Source organism: Osmerus mordax, chromosome 14 (assembly GCF_038355195.1).
Source record: "Osmerus mordax isolate fOsmMor3 chromosome 14, fOsmMor3.pri, whole genome shotgun sequence".
Taxonomy (NCBI): Eukaryota; Metazoa; Chordata; class Actinopteri; order Osmeriformes; family Osmeridae; genus Osmerus; species Osmerus mordax.
In genome coordinates this window covers 14546943-14565867 of record NC_090063.1, presented here as the reverse complement: position 1 = coordinate 14565867, position 18925 = coordinate 14546943, and the positions used below count along the sequence as shown (strand labels likewise).

Genomic DNA, 18925 nt, shown 5'->3' with positions numbered 1-18925 from the left:
GAACAGATTGACAACGTTTAGGCTGTGGCAATGAAGTTCAGGTTAGTAGTTAGATAGACTTTTGATTTAAGTAAGGGGAGTTCCTAAACAGCTGTGTACTGTAGATGTTTTTGTAGTGTGTCTCGCGTAAGCTACAGCGTTGCAGTGAGCTACACTGGTTTGAAACCACAGGTAATGGTAATTTCACCAACAAATCGTTTACTAATGTCAGAATAAATCCTACAACGAAAATGTATATGTGAGGAATGTTTATTTTAACGATTGAAAACAGATACATCATAGACCACTGTAGTATGTGTTGCCCGGGCAACACAGGTTAATGTCATGATGCTAATACTTCAGTGAAATAGTAGACTACTGTTTCCGAAAGTAGATGTACTTCCTTAATAATATCAGCTTATACTGTACATTACACGTCACAATTGTGTGTCATATCACAAAGTAAAATTAGTAAATAGTTATCACCCTGGCCTCTTTGCTTGTGGCGTTCCTGCAGCTGCCTTGCAGTAAAGCTATAGTTAGCCTAGCTATCCCCCAAGTTAACAGATGCGAAACGAATGTTCTGCCAAAGGTAGTCACGCGTGTTTTCGTGACGTTAGTGACGTTAGTAACGTCAGTGACTGTGGCTAGCAAATTAGCCACCGTTAGCTTCACTTTTCGCCACAAAAACTTAACTTCAGCCTAAACCATGCAACGGAACGTAAATTCCAATAGAAGCAACTCAATCGCTACGAAGACGAAACTTTTGACACCTACTTTGTCTCTGTAGGCCAAATATTGACTGAGTCTTAGGGGGGCAAAAAGAATAATAATAATAATATATATGTGAGAGAACAAAGGTTGTGCTCTCGCCGAAGGCTTGAGCACACCCAATTAGAACTGCAGAGCGCGCCGTTTAGCAGCTCCTCATTCTACTCTTTACATTTCAATAAATTGTCAATTTGTAGTCATAACGATTGTGCTCAAATGCGCCTACATATTAGGCCTACAATCATATCATTACCAATGGTCAGACTTTTGTCAGGACTCGGTCAGTATTTAATGACATGAATAAAAGAGGCATGGTTCAGCATTATTCATTTATTTGTTCGGTAATCAATAGTTATTCACACTTAAGCACTGTGTTGTTTTTGTTTGCAAAAGTATGTTGTCATGGTCACCCCATAAATGAATAGCTGCAACCCTGCTTTTAGCAAAGTAGACTAAACAAAAACAATCAACTACTTATCCAGCATTCAGCATATTAGACAATCAATTTATAATGGCTATAATGGTGACATAATGGAGAGATCAAGAAGACCAGTCAAAGGACAGTATCAGTCATAAGTGACCAATAGGGGCTCGTTAATAGACCTATAATACAGTATCAAAGTACATTTACCATATTAACTTAGAATAAGTCTACAGTAAAATACCCTTTCCCATAGAAAAGAAACATAGGTGCATGGCTTCTGTAAACACAGTAGAAGGAAAAAACACAATCTGTCATTTAAACCATAGGAAAGATATTACAAATGACACTGTATACAATAAATTATGTACATTAATAAAAACGCAAAAACGCTTGTTATAAACTAACTACATTAAAAAGTCATAAGAAGAGGGTATTATAGTATTGAGTTAAAGGACCTTGGTGTCTAATTGTTGGCACGGTAACCGTACCACAGAACATGTCGTTGTACACACAGTCGACATTCACACCTAACGATGCAAATGCACACGCATTCACAGGAGTGACAATGTGCGCGCACACATACATACACACACACACACACACACAGGTTCTTGTAACAGCCAGAAAGGTGCTTTTCTACACAGCTTCAGTCTTCAAGGAAGTGACACACTACAACTCCCATCATAACACGCCCAACACTGCAGTCAATCCTTCCAAGTAAGCCCAAATGCTTGGCTCCTTTATAAAAGTAAGCAGCACTCATATGTATATATATGACATTAATGACCCATCCAGCTCTTTTCCCTTCCTCCAGTCACCAGGAAGGTAAGAAAGCTGACTTTCAGCGGCATCACTGTCCATCAGACTTGTAGAATCGGGGAGCAGGAAGTATCTAGATTAATGCAGGTTGTGTTTCGAACCAGATGAGCTCCTCAGTCAGACTACAAAACACAAGAGGAGGCTCCGTGTCTGGCCCTCACACAATCACACCAACACTGCCCCCCCCCCCCCCCCCCTCTACACACAGTTGGTACAAAGTGTATAAAAAAACTATTTACATACATGTAAACTCAACATACCATACATGGAATGAGGTTAAATGAAGGTTACATCCTCAAAAGGATCAAATAAGTTGTTATAAAACTGGTGGGTCTTTGTATGTTTGTGTACTATGGTGGCTATAGCTCAGTGCTAGAGCATTTAACTGAACACCAAGAGGTTGCAGGTTCAAATTTCCATCTGTACGCCGCTTTGGCCAAAAGCGTTTGCTAAATGAACATATTATTATTATTATGTTACACAGTAATGTTTGGTTGGGTCTCTGTGTGGTCAGTGGGCAGAGGTGTAGTTGAGAAGTGTGTCCACAAGGGGGCACACTAGAACGCGGCAGCAACCAGTGTCACACCCAAACCAAAGGTGGATCTGATCGAATGACGTACACGCTCGGTCTCCTTTTCTTTCTCTCTCGTGTGATTCGTAAGCTCTGTTGAAGTACCGTTTACAAGTTAAGTTACTACTCCTATTCTAAGCTACATACTCGTACCATTTTTTTCTTTCTCTCAGTCTCCTTCTTTGTCTTTCTCCTCCTTCCGAGTCCTCTCCCCCTCCCCTTCATATCTCTCATCCCATGTCCTTTTTTCCATTGGGTTTTCTTCAGTTCCACGATTTTGCTTCTCCATTCCTTCTCTTCTCTTTCCGAGTAGTGTAACTTGTAAGTTATTCAAGGTTAGTTAACTAGTACCGGCTCAATCTCACCTCAGTATTGACAAACTAGGTTTAGTAAATAATCACTTAAAAATGTGACCACCATAAACAAAATACAGCCATAATGAGCCTACTATTTCTTGTACGATTGGTTAGAAGCCCAAAGTGAACCCACCAATCAAGAGGAGCCTTCAAAACAGTCAACCAATAACGTATTACGTCCCCTTTTCCTGATAGTGAGTCTTTGTTAGTCATCAGATCGTTCTCTCTCGTCCTCTTCTTGTTCTTTCTTCTTCTCTCCGTTCCTCCTCTCTCTGATGGTCCTCCCCTCTTCTTCTTCTCTCCGTTCCTCCTCTCTCTGACGGTCCTCCCCTCTTCTTCTTCTCTCAGAGTAGCAGGGAGTCTTCCTCCGTGATGCCCTGCGCCCTCAGCTCGTCCAGGATGTTGTCCAGGTGACCGGGGTCAGGGTAGCCGTGGCCCGTCAGGTTGGAGCCAAACTCGGTCTTGTGGTGGATCTCATTCCAGACCACCGTGTCCTGTTCCCCCGTGGTGCTGGAGGTCCCCACGGAGAAGATGAGACGGCGATCCCATGCTTCCAGGAGCAGACTCAGGACCTGGGGGGGAGGAGGAGGGGGAGGAGGTTTCATGGTGGAGAGGAGGGAGTAGGGTAGAAATGAGGAAGGAGGAGGTGAAGAGGGAGTATGGTAGAAGTGAAGGAGGATGCGATATATTAGATGACTGACTGATGATGTGCCTTTTCCATATGGTACACTGTCTGTGAGTGTGTGTGAACATGGTGTACTGCGTGGCCGGTGTGACGACTTTTACCTTGCGTCCTTTCTCACTGTCTGGGAGGTAGCAGTGCCGGGGGAAGCCCCTGGCTGTGAAGGGCTTGCCAGGATTAGGGTGCTCTGGACCCTGGGAGAGAGAAAAGGAAGAAGGGAGGTGGTGATGATGGAGAGAGGGAGGTGGAAGAGAGGAAGAACAAAGTTAAGCCAGCACTTTTTAAGTTACTGGAAAACCACTATTCACACACACACACACACACACACCACCAGGAGCATTACCTGAATGCCGGGGGTGATGTTGTAGATGACGCGTATGGTTTTCCAGTCGGGGTGTCCAGGCAGGGAGTGGGGTATTACATGGTACTCCATTTTCCCTGCTGGCTGGCTTCCCGTTTTCACCCCGTAGATGGTCTTACAGGTGGGACACTGCAGGCTGGAGGAGAAGGAGACTATAAAATACTGTAGGTATCTCGAGTGTGGTCATCTTTGTATCACACGTCGGAATTTTGCTCAATTTCAAAAGTTCCTTAAACCGGTCCATTTATTAAGAATTACACACATCACTTCGTGTTAATGTATCAATACGATACATGACATACCATATATGAAACGATACATGATATGAGATATATCACGTACAAATATCACATACAATATCACGTACAAACACAAAGCGTGTGTATGAAGTGTGTGTACAAGCTGTACCTTCCATCCTTGTTGCCGTTGTTGTACATGGTGACCAGACACTGGAGGTGGTACTGGTGTCCACACTGAGCCAGACGGCCCACTGACTCCCCCCGCTGCACAGCCCCTAACCCCGGGCCCCCGCACCCCGACGGCCCCTCCAGGGGCTCCATGCAGATGGTACAGTCCTGGGGAGGGAGAGGGGGAGAGAGGAGGAGAAAAGGGGGAAGAGGACGAGGTAGAAAAGGGTGAGGTGTGAAGATGAGGAGAGGAAGGAGGGATGAGGAGACATGAGTTAATGCACTAGACCCGCTCACAGGTCGCCGGGCTGTGTGCTTTAAGCTCCTGCTTCAGGTGGGATTACGTGATGCCAGCTGTCTCACCAGGTCAGGCAGAGTCCTGGCCCTCTTAAAGTACTTCATCACCACCTCCTCTGGGCTCTTCCCTGGGGAACAGACCAACACGGACAGCGTAAGAAGAAGAACGTCACTGTGTGTGTTGTGTGTGTTGTGTGTGTGTGTGGCTCCCTGACACACCTTTGCGGGCCTGTTTCTTGGTGGTCTTGCGGCAGCAGTGACCCAGGCCAGGTACAGGCTTGATGTCGCTCTTGCTGACAGGAGGGGGGTGAAGCTGCATCCTAGGGGGCCGGGTTAGACACACTGGCAGCCCTGCCGCGCTCATCAGGATCCCTGTAATACCTGCAGCACACAGACAGGGGGCGACTGTTAGCACAGGAAAAGAAGCCATATGTTTTTTTGTGATGTAAAGAGGGTGATAAACGCGTGTGTGTGTTCGTACCTGCCAACGCGGGATACACTGGGCTGGATCCATTGAGGTTCTTCACAGGGACGGTGGGCACACTGGAAAACAACACATACACACATATTCTGGTTACACACTGGACCACAACACACACATACAAGACCCCCAACACACACTGTGCTTACACACCGGAACATCCACACGCTAAGTACACACTAGAACACAAAACACACACTCACACTCTGGGTTCCCACAGTTTCAGGTCAAACTGAAAGATGCTACGTGAAGATTCACTCCACCCACAAACACCTACAGTTCAGAATCAGAATCAGTTACCAACGAATCAATACTCACTGATAAGACCTGAGGATTGTCATCCTACAACAGAGGTCAGACCAAACCAATCAATTAGAAAACTGGACGAATGAGGAAAGAAAGTTTCTCTTAGACAGACCGGTCCTCCTTTTCTCTGCTCCCTCTCTCCCTGTGCTTCTAGACTCCCTCTCTGCGGTGAAGTGTGGTGTGTTACCGTGTGTGTGTGTGGGTTGAAGCCGTCTTATGAAGCTAATCTGTGAGTTTCCACCTGCCGGGGGAGCTCAGAGGAGACAGACGTCACCAGCAGCGTCACAAGCTCATTACTACTGCACCTGACACACACACACACACACCCACACAAACACCCAAACACACACACACACACCAGGCCTAACACACACACGTTAGTCCACAAACACATCAGTCAATAGTTTTACAGGCACTATTATTGACCCCTGTTGGACAGAGGGTGTCTTTTGTCCTGCCAGTCGTAAACCCCCCTCTGAAGAAAGACCCTGGGGAGGACTAACGACTTGTTCGGTCACCAGCAACGAATGACTGTTTCTCATCAAGGAGATGACAAGTTGCCACGGTTGCCTGTTTGTTTTAGGGAGGAAGTGGATATTATGGGATGTGGATGTGTCTTGAAATGTGTGGTCAGCTATTGTGTGTCCCTCTGCCGGTGACTTGGTAAACCTCAAGCTTTGAAACTGTGCTAAATTAGTTTTTTTAAATCCAGATTTGAACCAGCAACCTAAGGATTACAATATCTGTTTTTGATAGTCCTCCACTCCACCAATTGAGCTATAAAGAGGATCCAAAAGAGACCAAATATCATGTGAAAATTGGCTCATATCAGTGGTACAGTTGTGTAAATAAGGACAACATCCTATTAACTCCAGTAAATCTAACCAACCACCCAGCTGTTGAGATCCACCACCTCTCAGATCCTTTACCAACTACAAAAAAACCTCCTTCGAGCCGGATTTGAACCAGCGACCTAAGGATTTCCACATTTTGTCTCTACAGTCCTCCGCTCTACCAACTGAGCTATCGAAGGGGTATACTTACACAGTTGATAATTGGAAGGCAGAAAGCTAAACATGGAGGGATTGACAGATAAAGGAGGGATAGAGAGGAGGGCGATGGGGGGGGCAGCAGAGAACGTATCTGCCGTCGCTTCCGGTCCAGGTTTGGTCTTAACAAGCTTTGTGAGTCTGGACTAATCAGCTTTTAAATAGACACGGTGTGTGTGTGTGTACGTTTGATAATGTGTGTGACGATGTGTGTGACGATGTAGCTACGTATGCAAGTTTGTTTGTTTGTGCTTTTTCGTCCACCTGGAGTCAGTAACTACAGATGGCCATGTAACCGAAGAGTGTGTCGTGTCGGTTGATACACGGAGGTCTAAGTGTAGCGTATCTCCAAAACCTGACGTGGAAATTTCCACCCAGCTATGATCACGGGCGTCATAGTGCCATCGTCATGGGAATAACGTAAGGGGGATGAGACCTCTACACTGTTGTTTGCTCTAGTCCAGGGAGACACTAATCTCGACAGTCAATGAGGTTATTAATACCTCAGGCTATAAGAGGCTATAGCCTGGTTCTCTCTGACACACACACACACAGTGGAGAATGTTGAGTCACGTTGGCTGCAGCCTTGGCTTAATCTACAGGAGAATTAACACACTCACCGACGTCTGTCTAATTAACAAGAATACTGACAAGGATATTAACACACACAAACACACACATTTGCACATAGATGGCCTCAAGCCCTCCCACAAAGTTAGGCCACACAACAACGTCACTCAGACAGGAACACCTGGACCCTAGACTGTCATGGAGAGAAACAGTTAACAGTCTCTGTCACTATCTCTCCCAAAAACCTCTTCACCTAATTTCTCACCAAAATCTCTCTCTTGTTCTCCTTTATGTATTTCAGTGTTCTTATACATTTTCATCCCTTCCTCGCACTCCCAACTCTCAACTCCCCCCCCCTCCTCAAAGTTTGTCCCGCATTATTAAAATATGATGTCTGTGAACTAGATTAAATCAGTTCCTTTCCTGCCGTCTACAGTCAGAGCTGTGGTCAGGAGGAGGAACAAGAGAGAGATGACGGGGGAGGGGGTGGGGGCTGGCAGGCTCTTGACCTCCCATGACCGCAACCCCCACTCCCCTCCCACCCACCCCTTTGTCACCTCCCTTTTCTCACCCTCCCCCCCCCCCCCCCATCGCCCCCCCCTCCCCCGCCACCCTCCCCAGATGGTCGTCCGCTGGGCTAAGTTACCAGAGAAACAAACTCCCACACATTTTCACACTCTCCTGTCGATGGCAGCCTATGTGTGTCATACAGACACACACACACACGTACACACACACACATCTACAAGCGCAAACAGATAACGCACGACCGCCTTCAAATTCCCATTCGCCATTCCGTGCCAGTGACCTCTCATTCCAAACAGTGATAAAGTACTATCTTTGTGTAGCCAGCGAAGCCATGGAGCTGCCACAGAGACGTGCTGCCTGGAGACTCCAGCACAGCACAGCCAGACACACACGGAGGGGGGTTGAGCAAGTCTCCCTGGTCTGTCTACAACAAGAGTGTAGCAGAACTGCCCCTAGTGGTCATAGCTGGTCCCTGCAGGAAACCTGTTGAAAAATGCCAATACCTGACCTTCTCAGGATTCTAATCATCCGGTTATGGAACTGTTTTCTAGCCTCTCTATTTCTTTCTGTCCCTCGGTCTGTTCACCTCCTCTCTGCCAGGCCCCACTTCTCCCTGTCTCCCCCTCTCTCTCTGTTCTCCTTTGTCTCATTCTCACGTTCCCCATGAGAGGAGAACATTCTTTACTTCACCCAGTTAGGATTGTCAATATTTACTTTCTCTGCACGCCTATGTGTGTGTGAGGTGTGTGTGTGTGTGTGTGAGGTGTGTGTGTGTGCACTCCCTTGTCTGAACCAGTTCAGCTGTGTGTGTGAAGTGTCTGCTCTTTCTGAAGTTTTTCCACACACAGACCCCATGTGTCTGTCTTTTAAAGATGTTTGCATGTGAGTGTGTGTCTCTGAGTGTGTGTGTGTGTTAGAACTGTTATGTATACAGTGCCAGTGTTCCTTGCTAAATGTAGCCTATTAGCTTCAAGGTCCTAGTAGCTTGTTCTGAGGCTTCTCCAGTCCCGTCCCTCTCTCGCCTCCTCCCTTCAGCTGGGTCCTGATTTCTTGCACCAGAGCGTGATCAATATTCGCTTGTTGCTGACTGGATCCTTTGTTTCTTTTCCTCCATCCCTCCCTCTCCCTCTGTCTATCTCCATCATCCCCCCCCCATCTCTGCCACTGTATGTGTCTGGCTGACTCAGTCTACAACCCCCAAACTCTGAATGTAGTCAACCCCCCCACCCCCCTTCTCGTTCCCAAATCCTCCTTGACGAATGCCTTCAGACAGACAGAGGCCGCTACAATAATGACTGTGCTGTGTCTTTGTCTGCTAACCCACCCCCCACTCTCAGCACACACACCACAACCACCTCTCTCTCTCTCTCTCTCTCTCTCTCTCTCTCTCTCTCTCTCTCTCTCTCTCTCTCTCTCACGCACGCACGCACACACACACACACACACACACACACACACACACACACACATACACACACACACACACACACACACACTATAGTTCCTACACTCCACCAGCCCCCCAGACAGACTCACTTCCTCAGGATTACCCTATAGAAACCCCCACTTCTACTGTGTACCCCCCCCCCCCTCCACCCCCCCCATTACAACCCCCATCCCCTCCCATCTCCAAACACCCCCTATATCCCCCCCACCCCCCAGTCTCTGTCCAAGACTGTTTCCACCCAAATCTTTCATTCTGTGTTTACTTCCTCCTCCCCCTTTCCCCATTTCTCCTCCCTCCCCCACCTGTGGCAGACCCCCCCCAACCCCACCCTGCACTCGGGGCTAACTCTGGGACAGGGGACAGGGGGGCAGCATTGTGGTGCTAATGCCGGCCTCTCTGCCTGCCAACAAAGGTTACCGTGGAGATATGCTGTGAGGACACAATGAGAGGCCCTCAGGACGAGGAGGGGGGCCTGGGAATGAGGGAGGAGGAGGAGAGATAGAAGTTGGAGGACAGAAGAGGAAAGCGATATTAATACATAAAAAATAGATACTATTACTAGAAAGAGAGAGAGAGAGAGAGCGAGAGAGAGAGAGAAAAAGAAAGAGAGAGAAGTTTGGGGATAGTGAATGCAGGAACAAGTGCAGAACAGATAAAGAAAGACAGACAGAAAAAGAAAGAAAGAATTGGAGAGAGGGAGAGGACGAGCGACAGGGCTGACCCCTCCTGCCCTCCGCACTCCACTCTGCTGCGGGCTAGTAGAGACTCAATCTTCTCCTCTTCCCCTCCCTCCCTCCTCCCTCCATCACTCTGCAACTGCTCCCTTGCCTCTACAGCTGATGTGAAGTCACAAACTCCTACACACACACTCCAACCTGCTCAGACTCCCACATCCACAAACTCTTACACACACTTCAAACACACACTCCACGTTCTCTACACAAGGGAGGAATGAAGCCTCAGGGACAGGCAGGAGTGTGTGTATATTCATGCATTTGTGTGTGTGGGAGGGTATGAGTGTGTGTGTGTGTGGGAGGGTATGAGTGTGTATGTGGGAGGGTATGTGTGTGTGGGAGTGTGTATGTGGGAGTATGTGTGTGTGTGAGTGTGTGTGTGTGTGTGAGAGTGTGTGTGTGTGTGAGAGAGTGTGTGTGTGTGTGAGAGTGTGTGTGCGGGAGTGTGAAAGCAAATCAGCATGCCACTCACCCTGAGGCGATGAGGGCGCGTGACTGTGCCATGGCGATGCGCTGCAGGGCGGGCCTGCTCAGCCCCACCAGACTGGACCGGCGGGGGAGGGGGGCGCGGCACGCCAGCGAGCGCTGCGGCGACATCACCACCGGCGACGGAGACGGCACCGGCGAGGGAGGCGTAGTCACTTTTTTCGCCGGGGTGACGAGGGTGGCAGTTGGCACCGATGAACTCCTGGGTGAGGGGGAGGGCGTGGGCGGGGACGACCGAGGCTTTTTATTGGACGAGGGCCTGTTGGCTGAGATGGAGAGGGAGGCGGTGCCCGAGGCGAGGGCGGCGAGGGATTGGGCGAAGAGGGCCGCGTTCCGTTTGGAAGAAGCGGTGTTCCGTGATATGGCGTGTCCGTGCGGCAGCGTGCGGGAGTGGGTGGAGTTAGACATGGAGTTCCTCCTGGTCTGGCCCCGCCCCAGCGTGGACGCCCTCGTCTTGGGGCTGGGCGGCTTGGACTGCTGGGACTGCCGTCTGGTCAACGTGTTAGACCCCGCCCCCACCTTCCTGCTTCCTGACTTCACGCACTGGACCAGCATGCACTGCTGGCAGCCGCAAGGCGGGCCCAACCCTGGCGGCACTGGCTCTCCTTTAGAATACCCCGACCCTCCTTTGAAACCCCCGGACACCCCTACGCCCAGGAAGGCCCCCGTGGGCCCTCCCCCCCCAACTCCCTTGACTCCCCCGCCCTCCCGGGGCAGCGGCTCCGCCACCAGGGGGTAGGCCATGTCGGCCCTGCGACGCACCCTTCTGCTGCGCTGGCTCCGTGGGTTCCGCTGGGTCATGGTCTTCAGGTCCACCACGTAGGCCAGCCCCAGCGGGGTCAGGTCCACGCTGGACTGGAGGCGGTCCCGGGCCGCCTGGAGGGCGATGCACACCTCTGTGTCGTAGGCCGTCCAGGACCCCTCCTCCTCGCCCTCCCACTCCCACAGCCAGCCCTGGGCCGGGGCGGAGCTGGGCACAAAGAAGCTACGACGCACCGGCCGGATCCTGCCTGCAGGGGGAGATGGAGAGCACGGTCACAAACTGGTGGTGATCATGTTTTCATTTAGCATTTCAACCAAAACGAAAATTATGTCCTTGCAGCACAGGGAGTGGATTTGAATCTGCAATCTCTTGACTTGCAGTTAAATGCTCTAACCACTGAGCTCTATAAATAATAATTTCTAATAATACTTTTTTTAAATAATACTACTAAACACTGTAAAAGACTATAGTACTAATTTATGAGTTATATATCCTTAGTGTTGTAATACTGTATACAATTCAACTACTCGACATTGTCATGGGATTCTGTGGGTGCAGGACTTTTGGTGCAAGTTACAGGGCCTAACAGACACATAAAACACACACACAAACACACACACAAAAAGGTCCTGAGCCATTCTCTCTCCCAGTCCAGTAGGCCTGGCGCCACAGTGGGGAGAGGAGGGTCCAGGATGGACCAACCACAGAGCAGCGCTGTAACCAAGGACGACATGTGCCACCAAGGCCATTCAGTCAATGGAGACACACACACACACATTGAGGGGTGCTGGCTGGCAGAGCAGAGAGAGGATGTGTGTGTGTGTGTGTGTGTGTTTGTGTAAGACAGAGGCTGAGAGAAAGGCAGAGTGTGTGTGGGTATGTGTGTGTGCATAAGTCAGACACTGAGAACAAGGCAGAGAGTGTGTGGGTGTGTGTGAGAAATAGACAAAGACAAAGAGCATGTGTGTGTGTGAGTGAGTCAGAGTTTGTGCATGTGTGAGGACATTTGAGCAGGTCAATCAATCTAATAATTAAAGTCCAGTCATGTCCAATCTCTACCACTTCTCTCCTTTGCTAGTTTCAACGTGTCCTCCATTCTACCTCTCCTGGCCTCCATTCTACCTCCTCTCCTGGCCTCCATTCTACCTCTCCTGGCCTCCATTCTACCTCTCCCGGCCTCCATTCTACCTCTCCTGGCCTCCATTCTACCTCTCCTGGCCTCCATTCTACCTCTCCTGGCCTCCATTCTACCGCTCCTCTCCTGTGTTCTACCACCCCTACTCTTTGAACGAGAGATGAAACTCTGCTCTCCTTTCATCAGCTGGATAATAGCTGCCCTTCTCACCTCTCTGTCCTCCTCCCATCCCCAGCCACAGGGGAGGGTGTGTGTGTGTGTGTTTGTGTGTGTCATTGTGCTGTTTTAAATGAAAATACGGGTCTAATCGGAGGTCAAGTGTGCTTGACCATGCAGTCCTGCGTATGTGTGTTGCAGTGTATAACAGGTTGATGTGAATGTAAACGCGGCATCCTGCTCACATCCTGAAGATATGTGAGGAGATTGGCAATGGTGTGTGTGTTTGTGTGTGTGTGTGTGTGTGTGTTTGTCTAGAAAACAGGAAAAGACTATCTCGTTCATCTCAGTTCGGTTGGTCATGAGATATGTTCCCCAGAGGCCTCACATTGAAGCTACCGATCACATGATTTCACTGGTGTTGTTTCCTCTTTTGTCTGTTTCTCTCTACATTCTCCTTCAAGAAAGAAACACACCGATGATATTTTTGAACGGATGAGTGTGTGGGTCTATGAAGAGATGAGTGTGTGGGTCAGTTATGAAGGGATGAGTGTGTGGGTCAGTTATGAAGGGATGAGTGTGTGGGTCTATGAAGGGATGAGTGTGTGGGTCTATGAAGGGATGAGTGTGCGGGTCTATGAAGGGATGAGTGTGTGGGTCAATGAAGGGATGAGTGTGTGAGTCAGTTATGAAGGGATGACTGTGTGGATCTATGAAGGGATGAGTGTGTGAGTCCGTTATGAAGGGATGAGTGTGTGGGTCTATGAAGGGATGAGTGTGTGAGTCAGTTATAAAGGGATGAGTGTGTGGGTCTATGAAGGGATGAATGTGGGAGTCTGTTATGAAGGGATGAGTGTGTGGGTCTATGAAGGGATGAGTGTGTGAGTCCGTTATGAAGGGATGAGTGTGTGGGTCTATGAAGGGATGAGTGTGTGAGTCAGTTATAAAGGGATGAGTGTGTGGGTCTATGAAGGGATGAGTGTGTGAGTCCGTTATGAAGGGATGAGTGTGTGGGTCTATGAAGGGATGAGTGTGTGAGTCAGTTATAAAGGGATGAGTGTGTGGGTCTATGAAGGGATGAGTGTGTGAGTCAGTTATAAAGGGATGAGTGTGTGGGTCTATGAAGGGATGAGTGTGTGGGTCAGTAACTCCTGAGACCATAGACAGGAGGACAAAACATGAGGCAGGTGGAGAAGGAACGTCCATCTGGTCTATTGTTCCACTCTGCTTTCCTCTGACCCTTTCCACACACACACACACACACAACTTGTCAGGTCAGTATGAGAGGTCCACTACTTGTTACTCTAAATGATATCCAACCACGGTATCTAACCCGAGGAAACAATGAAAACGTAGCACCTGAAAAACTCAAAAACAGCTACGACCTCCATTTTCCTCATTCTTTTCTCTCTCTCCCTCGCTCTCTCTTTTTCTCTCCATCTCTCCACAGGTCTTTACCCCCAGAATGACCCTCTAAATCCAATCACATGAGAGTCAGGGGATAGAGAAACACACGCCCAACCAGTTTGTGTGTATTCATGTATATGTATATGTGTGTGTGCATGGGTGCATGCTAAGATCATGTTGAAGGATACATGTGCGAGTCTAAGAGTCCACATGTTTACATACTGTATGTATAGGTGCATGTGTGGCGTTTAAGGGTATTTTCATGAGTTGGTGTGTGTGTGTGGGTATGTGTGTATAAGCATGTCCTAATCCTGGCCCTGTGTTGTGAAACATGCTGTGACTGATGACTCCCAGGGGCTCGGGGTGGTGGGGCCCCGCAGTAACCCGACACGCAGAGTTGCACAACTACTTACTGGAGAAAACTCCTCTTCCTGCTCCCTCCCACTCTGTCTCACTCCTCCTCCAGATCGCTCTTCTCTTCCTTCCAGCCTCCCCCTCTCTATTCTGCCCTTTTCCTGTTACCCCTCCCTCCGCCTCTCTCCACCCCTCTCTCTTCCTCCCACTCTGTTTTACTCCTCCCCCACTCCATCCCCCCTCCTCCCCCACTCCTTCCACCCTCCTCCCCCACTCCTTCCCCCTCCTCATAGCTTCCTCTTCACAACTTTTCTCAACGTATCACTGCCCTAGACTGAACCCTATTTCTCCCTTTATGCATCTCATATCTAACACACTCTACAATTCCACCCTGTCTCTATCAACTCCCTCTCTGTCTCTCTTTTCTCAGATCTGTTTCTCCATTGATGTGGCCCCTCCCCTGGGTCTAGTTTATTAGGCACTCTCCATTCACTAACTCATACTGAGAGAGAGAGAGAGAGAGGGGGGGGGGGGGGGGGGGTGAGTGATAAAGAGTGACTTAGACCAAGATGGAGAGAAACAGGGAGAGACAGAAAAAGCAGGGAGAGACAGAGAGAAAAATAGAAAGAATGAGAGAGAGAGATAGGGAGAGAAACAGAAAGAGAGGGACAGAAACCGAGATACGAGGTTTGAGTTTTGGTGTTTGGGTTTAGGCCCCGCCCACTCCTCCCGGGGTGAGACCGTGACCTCTGACCCCTAACCCAGGGCATTGTGGGTGTCTGGGAACACGGCTCCCTCAGTGCGACCAGCTGGAGCAGCACAGGATTCAGACGGCAGCTGGCCTCCCCCATCCTCCTCTACGCTGCCAGTCTACATACAACCCAACCCTCCTCTACGCTGCTAATCTGAACACACACACACAAGCACCCCCTGCAACTCTGCCACACACACACAATCACTAACCTTCCTCTACCCTGCCAGTCCCACCCATGTGACCTGGGGACCTAAAACTGATGATACAATCCAGATCTTCTCCACCTGTCAGTACTTCAGCCTGAGACCAGCCTCTGAGCCGTGCCCCTCAGTTAGAGAACAATTAGGATTACAAGATTCACTTGTGCTCCACACTGGTCACCAGTGTTTTTCCTGTGCATATCCAGCGTTTACTAGTGTACACTGGTATGTCTGTTCCACAACCTAAAGAACCTGTGAATGTGGCCAGTGAATATAGGGACTCTGACCACCGAAATACTATAGAACCATTCACTTCTGACCCTTGATCTACTGCTCTTTCTATAAGCACTATGTCTACGTTGCAGTGTCTGCTAAATGAATAACATGTAATTTATGTCAAACTTCTTCCAGCAGGTAGGATATAACGACTACATAACTACACACTCCTCAAGCAACCTTTTCCTGCTATCGCCCCCTCTCTCGATATCTCTGTCTTTTTGTCTCATCTTCCACTTCGCTGAACTTCTAATTACCGGTACACCCTCTCTCCCATGTCTCCTGACTCACTGTGTGTGTGTGTGTGTGTTTTTGCACGCTCAGGCAGTCTACAGCCACAATAGCAGAGCTCACATCTGTTCCTCAATTTCAACAAAGAGCAAGAGACAGACACAGACTTCCCAATGATCATGCTAGATAACACCCACTCCCTCTCTCTCTATCGCTCCCTCCCTCTCTCTATCGCTCCCTCCCTCTCTCTCTATCGCTCCCTCCCTCTTACTTCTTCAATCCTACATCCATACCCATGGCAAGTCCCAGAGAAAAAAAAAGAAAGCGTAGAAGAGGGAGAAATAGAGAAACAGAGAAACAGAGACGGAGGGAGAGTGAGTAAGGGAGAAAGTGAGTGAGAAAGAAAGAAAGAAACAGATATCACAGAGGCTGCCAAAAGGGATTTTTTCCCCATGAAGTCTTGAAATATTCTTTGCCTCTCATCCTGCCCCAACTTTCCATCCCTACGGCAGCTGCATGTGCCACAAATTTGGGGGGTAAGGGTAAAAGAATGTGCCTCCTCGTTGCCGTAGCTACTCGCTGTGCAACAGCTGTTGTGGGTCATCCGACTTTCACCCTCTTCTCTGACAGGGTCAGGCATGGGGTCACAACCGCAGAACCAACAATGATACAAGCTGCATTCTGATTCTAGAACCCAAATCTTTCTTCCAAAATGTCTTCCCTGTCACTGAAGCATATAACGCTGAAGCTAACCACATCTAACTTTCTTGACTGGTTGTGATTCAGCTACTTAATGACATGGGAAATCCTAAAAACGTAAACATCTTAGCAACTGACAGAGTACTTCTTTTGGTGTTAGATTTTCCTGTACACAAAGCAAGTCCACAGAGACCAGTTATTCACAAAACAAAAGCACAATAACTGGCTTTAACTAGACTAAAGCAACCATCACATAACTACAGACGAGTACATGGGAAATAATCATTTTATACAAAACGAAGCACAGGGGTTCTTGAACCTGCAACCTGAAGATTTTAAGTAAAATTCTCGACCACTGAGCTATACCCAATCTGACGAAAACGTAAGCAGTCCTTCACAGAATCCTGTAAGACACATTTAGTCATTTAGCAGACGCTCTTATCCAGAGCGAAGACACCATTCTCTGAGCCATCCATCCTACCCTCCAGGCGCCTTCTCTTACCTGTGTCCTGTCTAAACTGATGCATGGACTGGAGGTCTATGATGTAGGGAGACAGGCTGTTGTCGACCTGACCCAGAACAACGCTGCCACTCCGGGGATCGTTCCGTATCACCGCCTCGATGTGGTGGCACACGGCCGGGCCGTACGGCCGCCACCGTCCGTGCTCGTTGAGCCATTCCCAGACGACCACAGCGGAGGCGAGCAGCATGCTGGCCCTGTAAAGAGAGTGAACACCGTCGCCTTTGTGAGATGTCTGGTGAGGAGGAACGCGGTATAGGCTACAGACTTTTATTTGCAGTAGCCTACGTCTACAACCCCGACAGACTTTTTAAATGTATTTTCTTATGCAGGTATCGATACTAATTTGAGCCTTCCTTTCACTTCCATACCCAATATAAGTTGCTCAGCACTCACGTTAACAGTAGCCTGTGTAAACGTGACGTGTGTGTAGCCTACTATACAAAACAAAGATAATTCTTACATTAACTTAAGCTGAGGTATATTGTGAAGAACCACAACATTTGGCCGCTAATATCCGGAACACGTTCATATCCAGGAGAAATGAATCTTCTCTGTTGTTAAAACGCGTTTATAAACTATGTAAGAACTATGGTACGTTACAAACCGACGGGTGTTGTCTACGTATTCTGAGGAATTCCAAGGAAAGGCTTGCAGTCTCTCATGGGGAAATGTATCGACAAACGCGTAGGCTACGTAGCGGGTAGGTATTCTTGCGAAGTTACATTTACAAACAAAAAAATAACTCTCAAATCTCAGCTAGGTTTATTTCCATTCGTTAGGGCGTAGCATGTTGTTGAATCGTTGAAAAAGTGACATTCAACACCACGCGCACACTCCGTAACAGCACGCGTGACACGCCAATCTTCGCCGAAACACAGTGGAACAGGTTGAACTGGTTTTAACGGACTTATGAAACAACAACTTAATTGTAAAATAAAAGCCGCAGCCTGTATTGAGGTTGATTTTAATAATTCTAAAATTAGTAGTTTAATTGAAGTATATAGCAAGGCTACTCCAGTTCAACACTCCCTATGACAGACTACATTTTCGAAACAAGACCATCAAAATGTAACTTTTACTCAATAGTTGTAGGCCTATGCATTGAGCCACATTCACAAGCCTATACCAGGTCAGTTCTACACGATAGTTTACAGTAAAATAACAAACGACAATACAATTATTCAGCAAAATCAATCAGGAGGACATAGGAGGACGTTAACCAACAATATAGGCTACAATTGCACCTGTGCTACAAACTAAAATTCAATGTAGGGTCTAGGAATCCATCATCCGTATGCTATTGAATTTATTCACCTGTTCTTATCAGTCCTCGCTGTCCACTGTCCAAAGGTTTCAACCAACTACAAATCGATACAGCAAAATAATTCCTCTCAGAGAAAATACATCAGTCTTTGTAAGGTCTCCTGCATAGTGCTCTTTCACCACACATAATCCTCAAGTGGTCGTCAGTCCGTACATTTTAAGGTCTCAAACCTAGTTGAAAATGTAGCAAAATCTCTCAGTGACAATCAAAGGATTTCGAATACAAGTTCCATAGTGGAACATTCTCGGTATTTTGAAGACAATGATCTAGTTAAGACATAGGCTAACTGACGTACACTCTCGCCTCCGTCCTGATACCCTGAAAATGACCAGTTGTGAGATGCTCCGCTTCGCCTTTCACACCACGCCCCGAGGACAACGGGAGATGTCCATTGGGAAACCAATGATGTGTTTCCAAATTCTAGCGTGCGCCTCAAGATCTGAGGTCCGACTCTGCATCCATTCCATGTTCAATTTCTGGAATAAAATATTACTAAGCCATACATATATAGATTTAATATAACAATGTTTAAAACGACTGTAAACGTTGTAGAAACAATGTTGCACTTTTATCCTATTGGAAAAAAAATGTGGGTGTAAAATGGGTTTACATTGCCACCTAGTGGTTCTAAGACGGTATAACGCTGAAACTATTTTTCTTGACCCGTTTGTAATCAGTGTCCTATACTCTTAAAATAGCACATTGCCTCCAGTTCTGATTGTCAAACACTGTTATAAATATTTTAAGATGTCATGGACGAAGGAGTTCAGAAATTATTTTGACTGCCAAATTGAAACGCTCGTCCTGGCTCTAAGTTAACGTGTTCATCTGGAAG

General features: G+C 47.9%; 1 protein-coding gene and 1 non-coding gene across 3 annotated transcripts; both read right to left on the bottom strand.

Annotated features, from left to right (window-relative positions):
* Window positions 1-1065: 1065 nt before the first annotated feature.
* LOC136956725 (E3 ubiquitin-protein ligase DTX4-like) lies at window positions 1066-18365 on the bottom strand. 2 transcript variants are annotated; one of them, XM_067250698.1, is made up of 10 exons: window positions 18081-18365; window positions 16746-16960; window positions 10255-11278; window positions 5149-5210; window positions 4887-5048; window positions 4734-4795; window positions 4372-4538; window positions 3946-4099; window positions 3707-3796; window positions 1066-3492 (listed from the first exon to the last, which is right to left on the bottom strand). In XM_067250698.1, the coding sequence occupies exons 2-10, from the start codon at window positions 16951-16953 to the stop codon at window positions 3265-3267; spliced, it is 2157 nt and encodes a 718-aa protein (XP_067106799.1). In that variant the 5' UTR covers window positions 16954-16960; window positions 18081-18365; the 3' UTR covers window positions 1066-3264. The 2 variants fall into 2 exon arrangements, with proteins under 2 accessions (XP_067106799.1, XP_067106798.1); XM_067250697.1 differs by lacking the exon at window positions 18081-18365 and adding an exon at window positions 17227-17505.
* Window positions 6400-6487, bottom strand: trnay-gua (transfer RNA tyrosine (anticodon GUA)). The gene is given in 2 exon segments: window positions 6400-6435; window positions 6451-6487. It is a non-coding gene; the product is annotated as a tRNA-Tyr (tRNA).
* Window positions 18366-18925: the final 560 nt, after the last annotated feature.

Excerpts from the sequence above, each read along its gene's own strand:
- LOC136956725 (XM_067250697.1), bottom strand. Across the intron at positions 11,279-16,745 it reads TCAGTTTAGACAGGACACAG|GCAGGATCCGGCCGGTGCGT; the intron begins GTAAGAGAAGGC and ends CTCCCCCTGCAG. Across the intron at positions 3,797-3,945 it reads ACATCACCCCCGGCATTCAG|GGTCCAGAGCACCCTAATCC; the intron begins GTAATGCTCCTG and ends TCTCTCTCCCAG.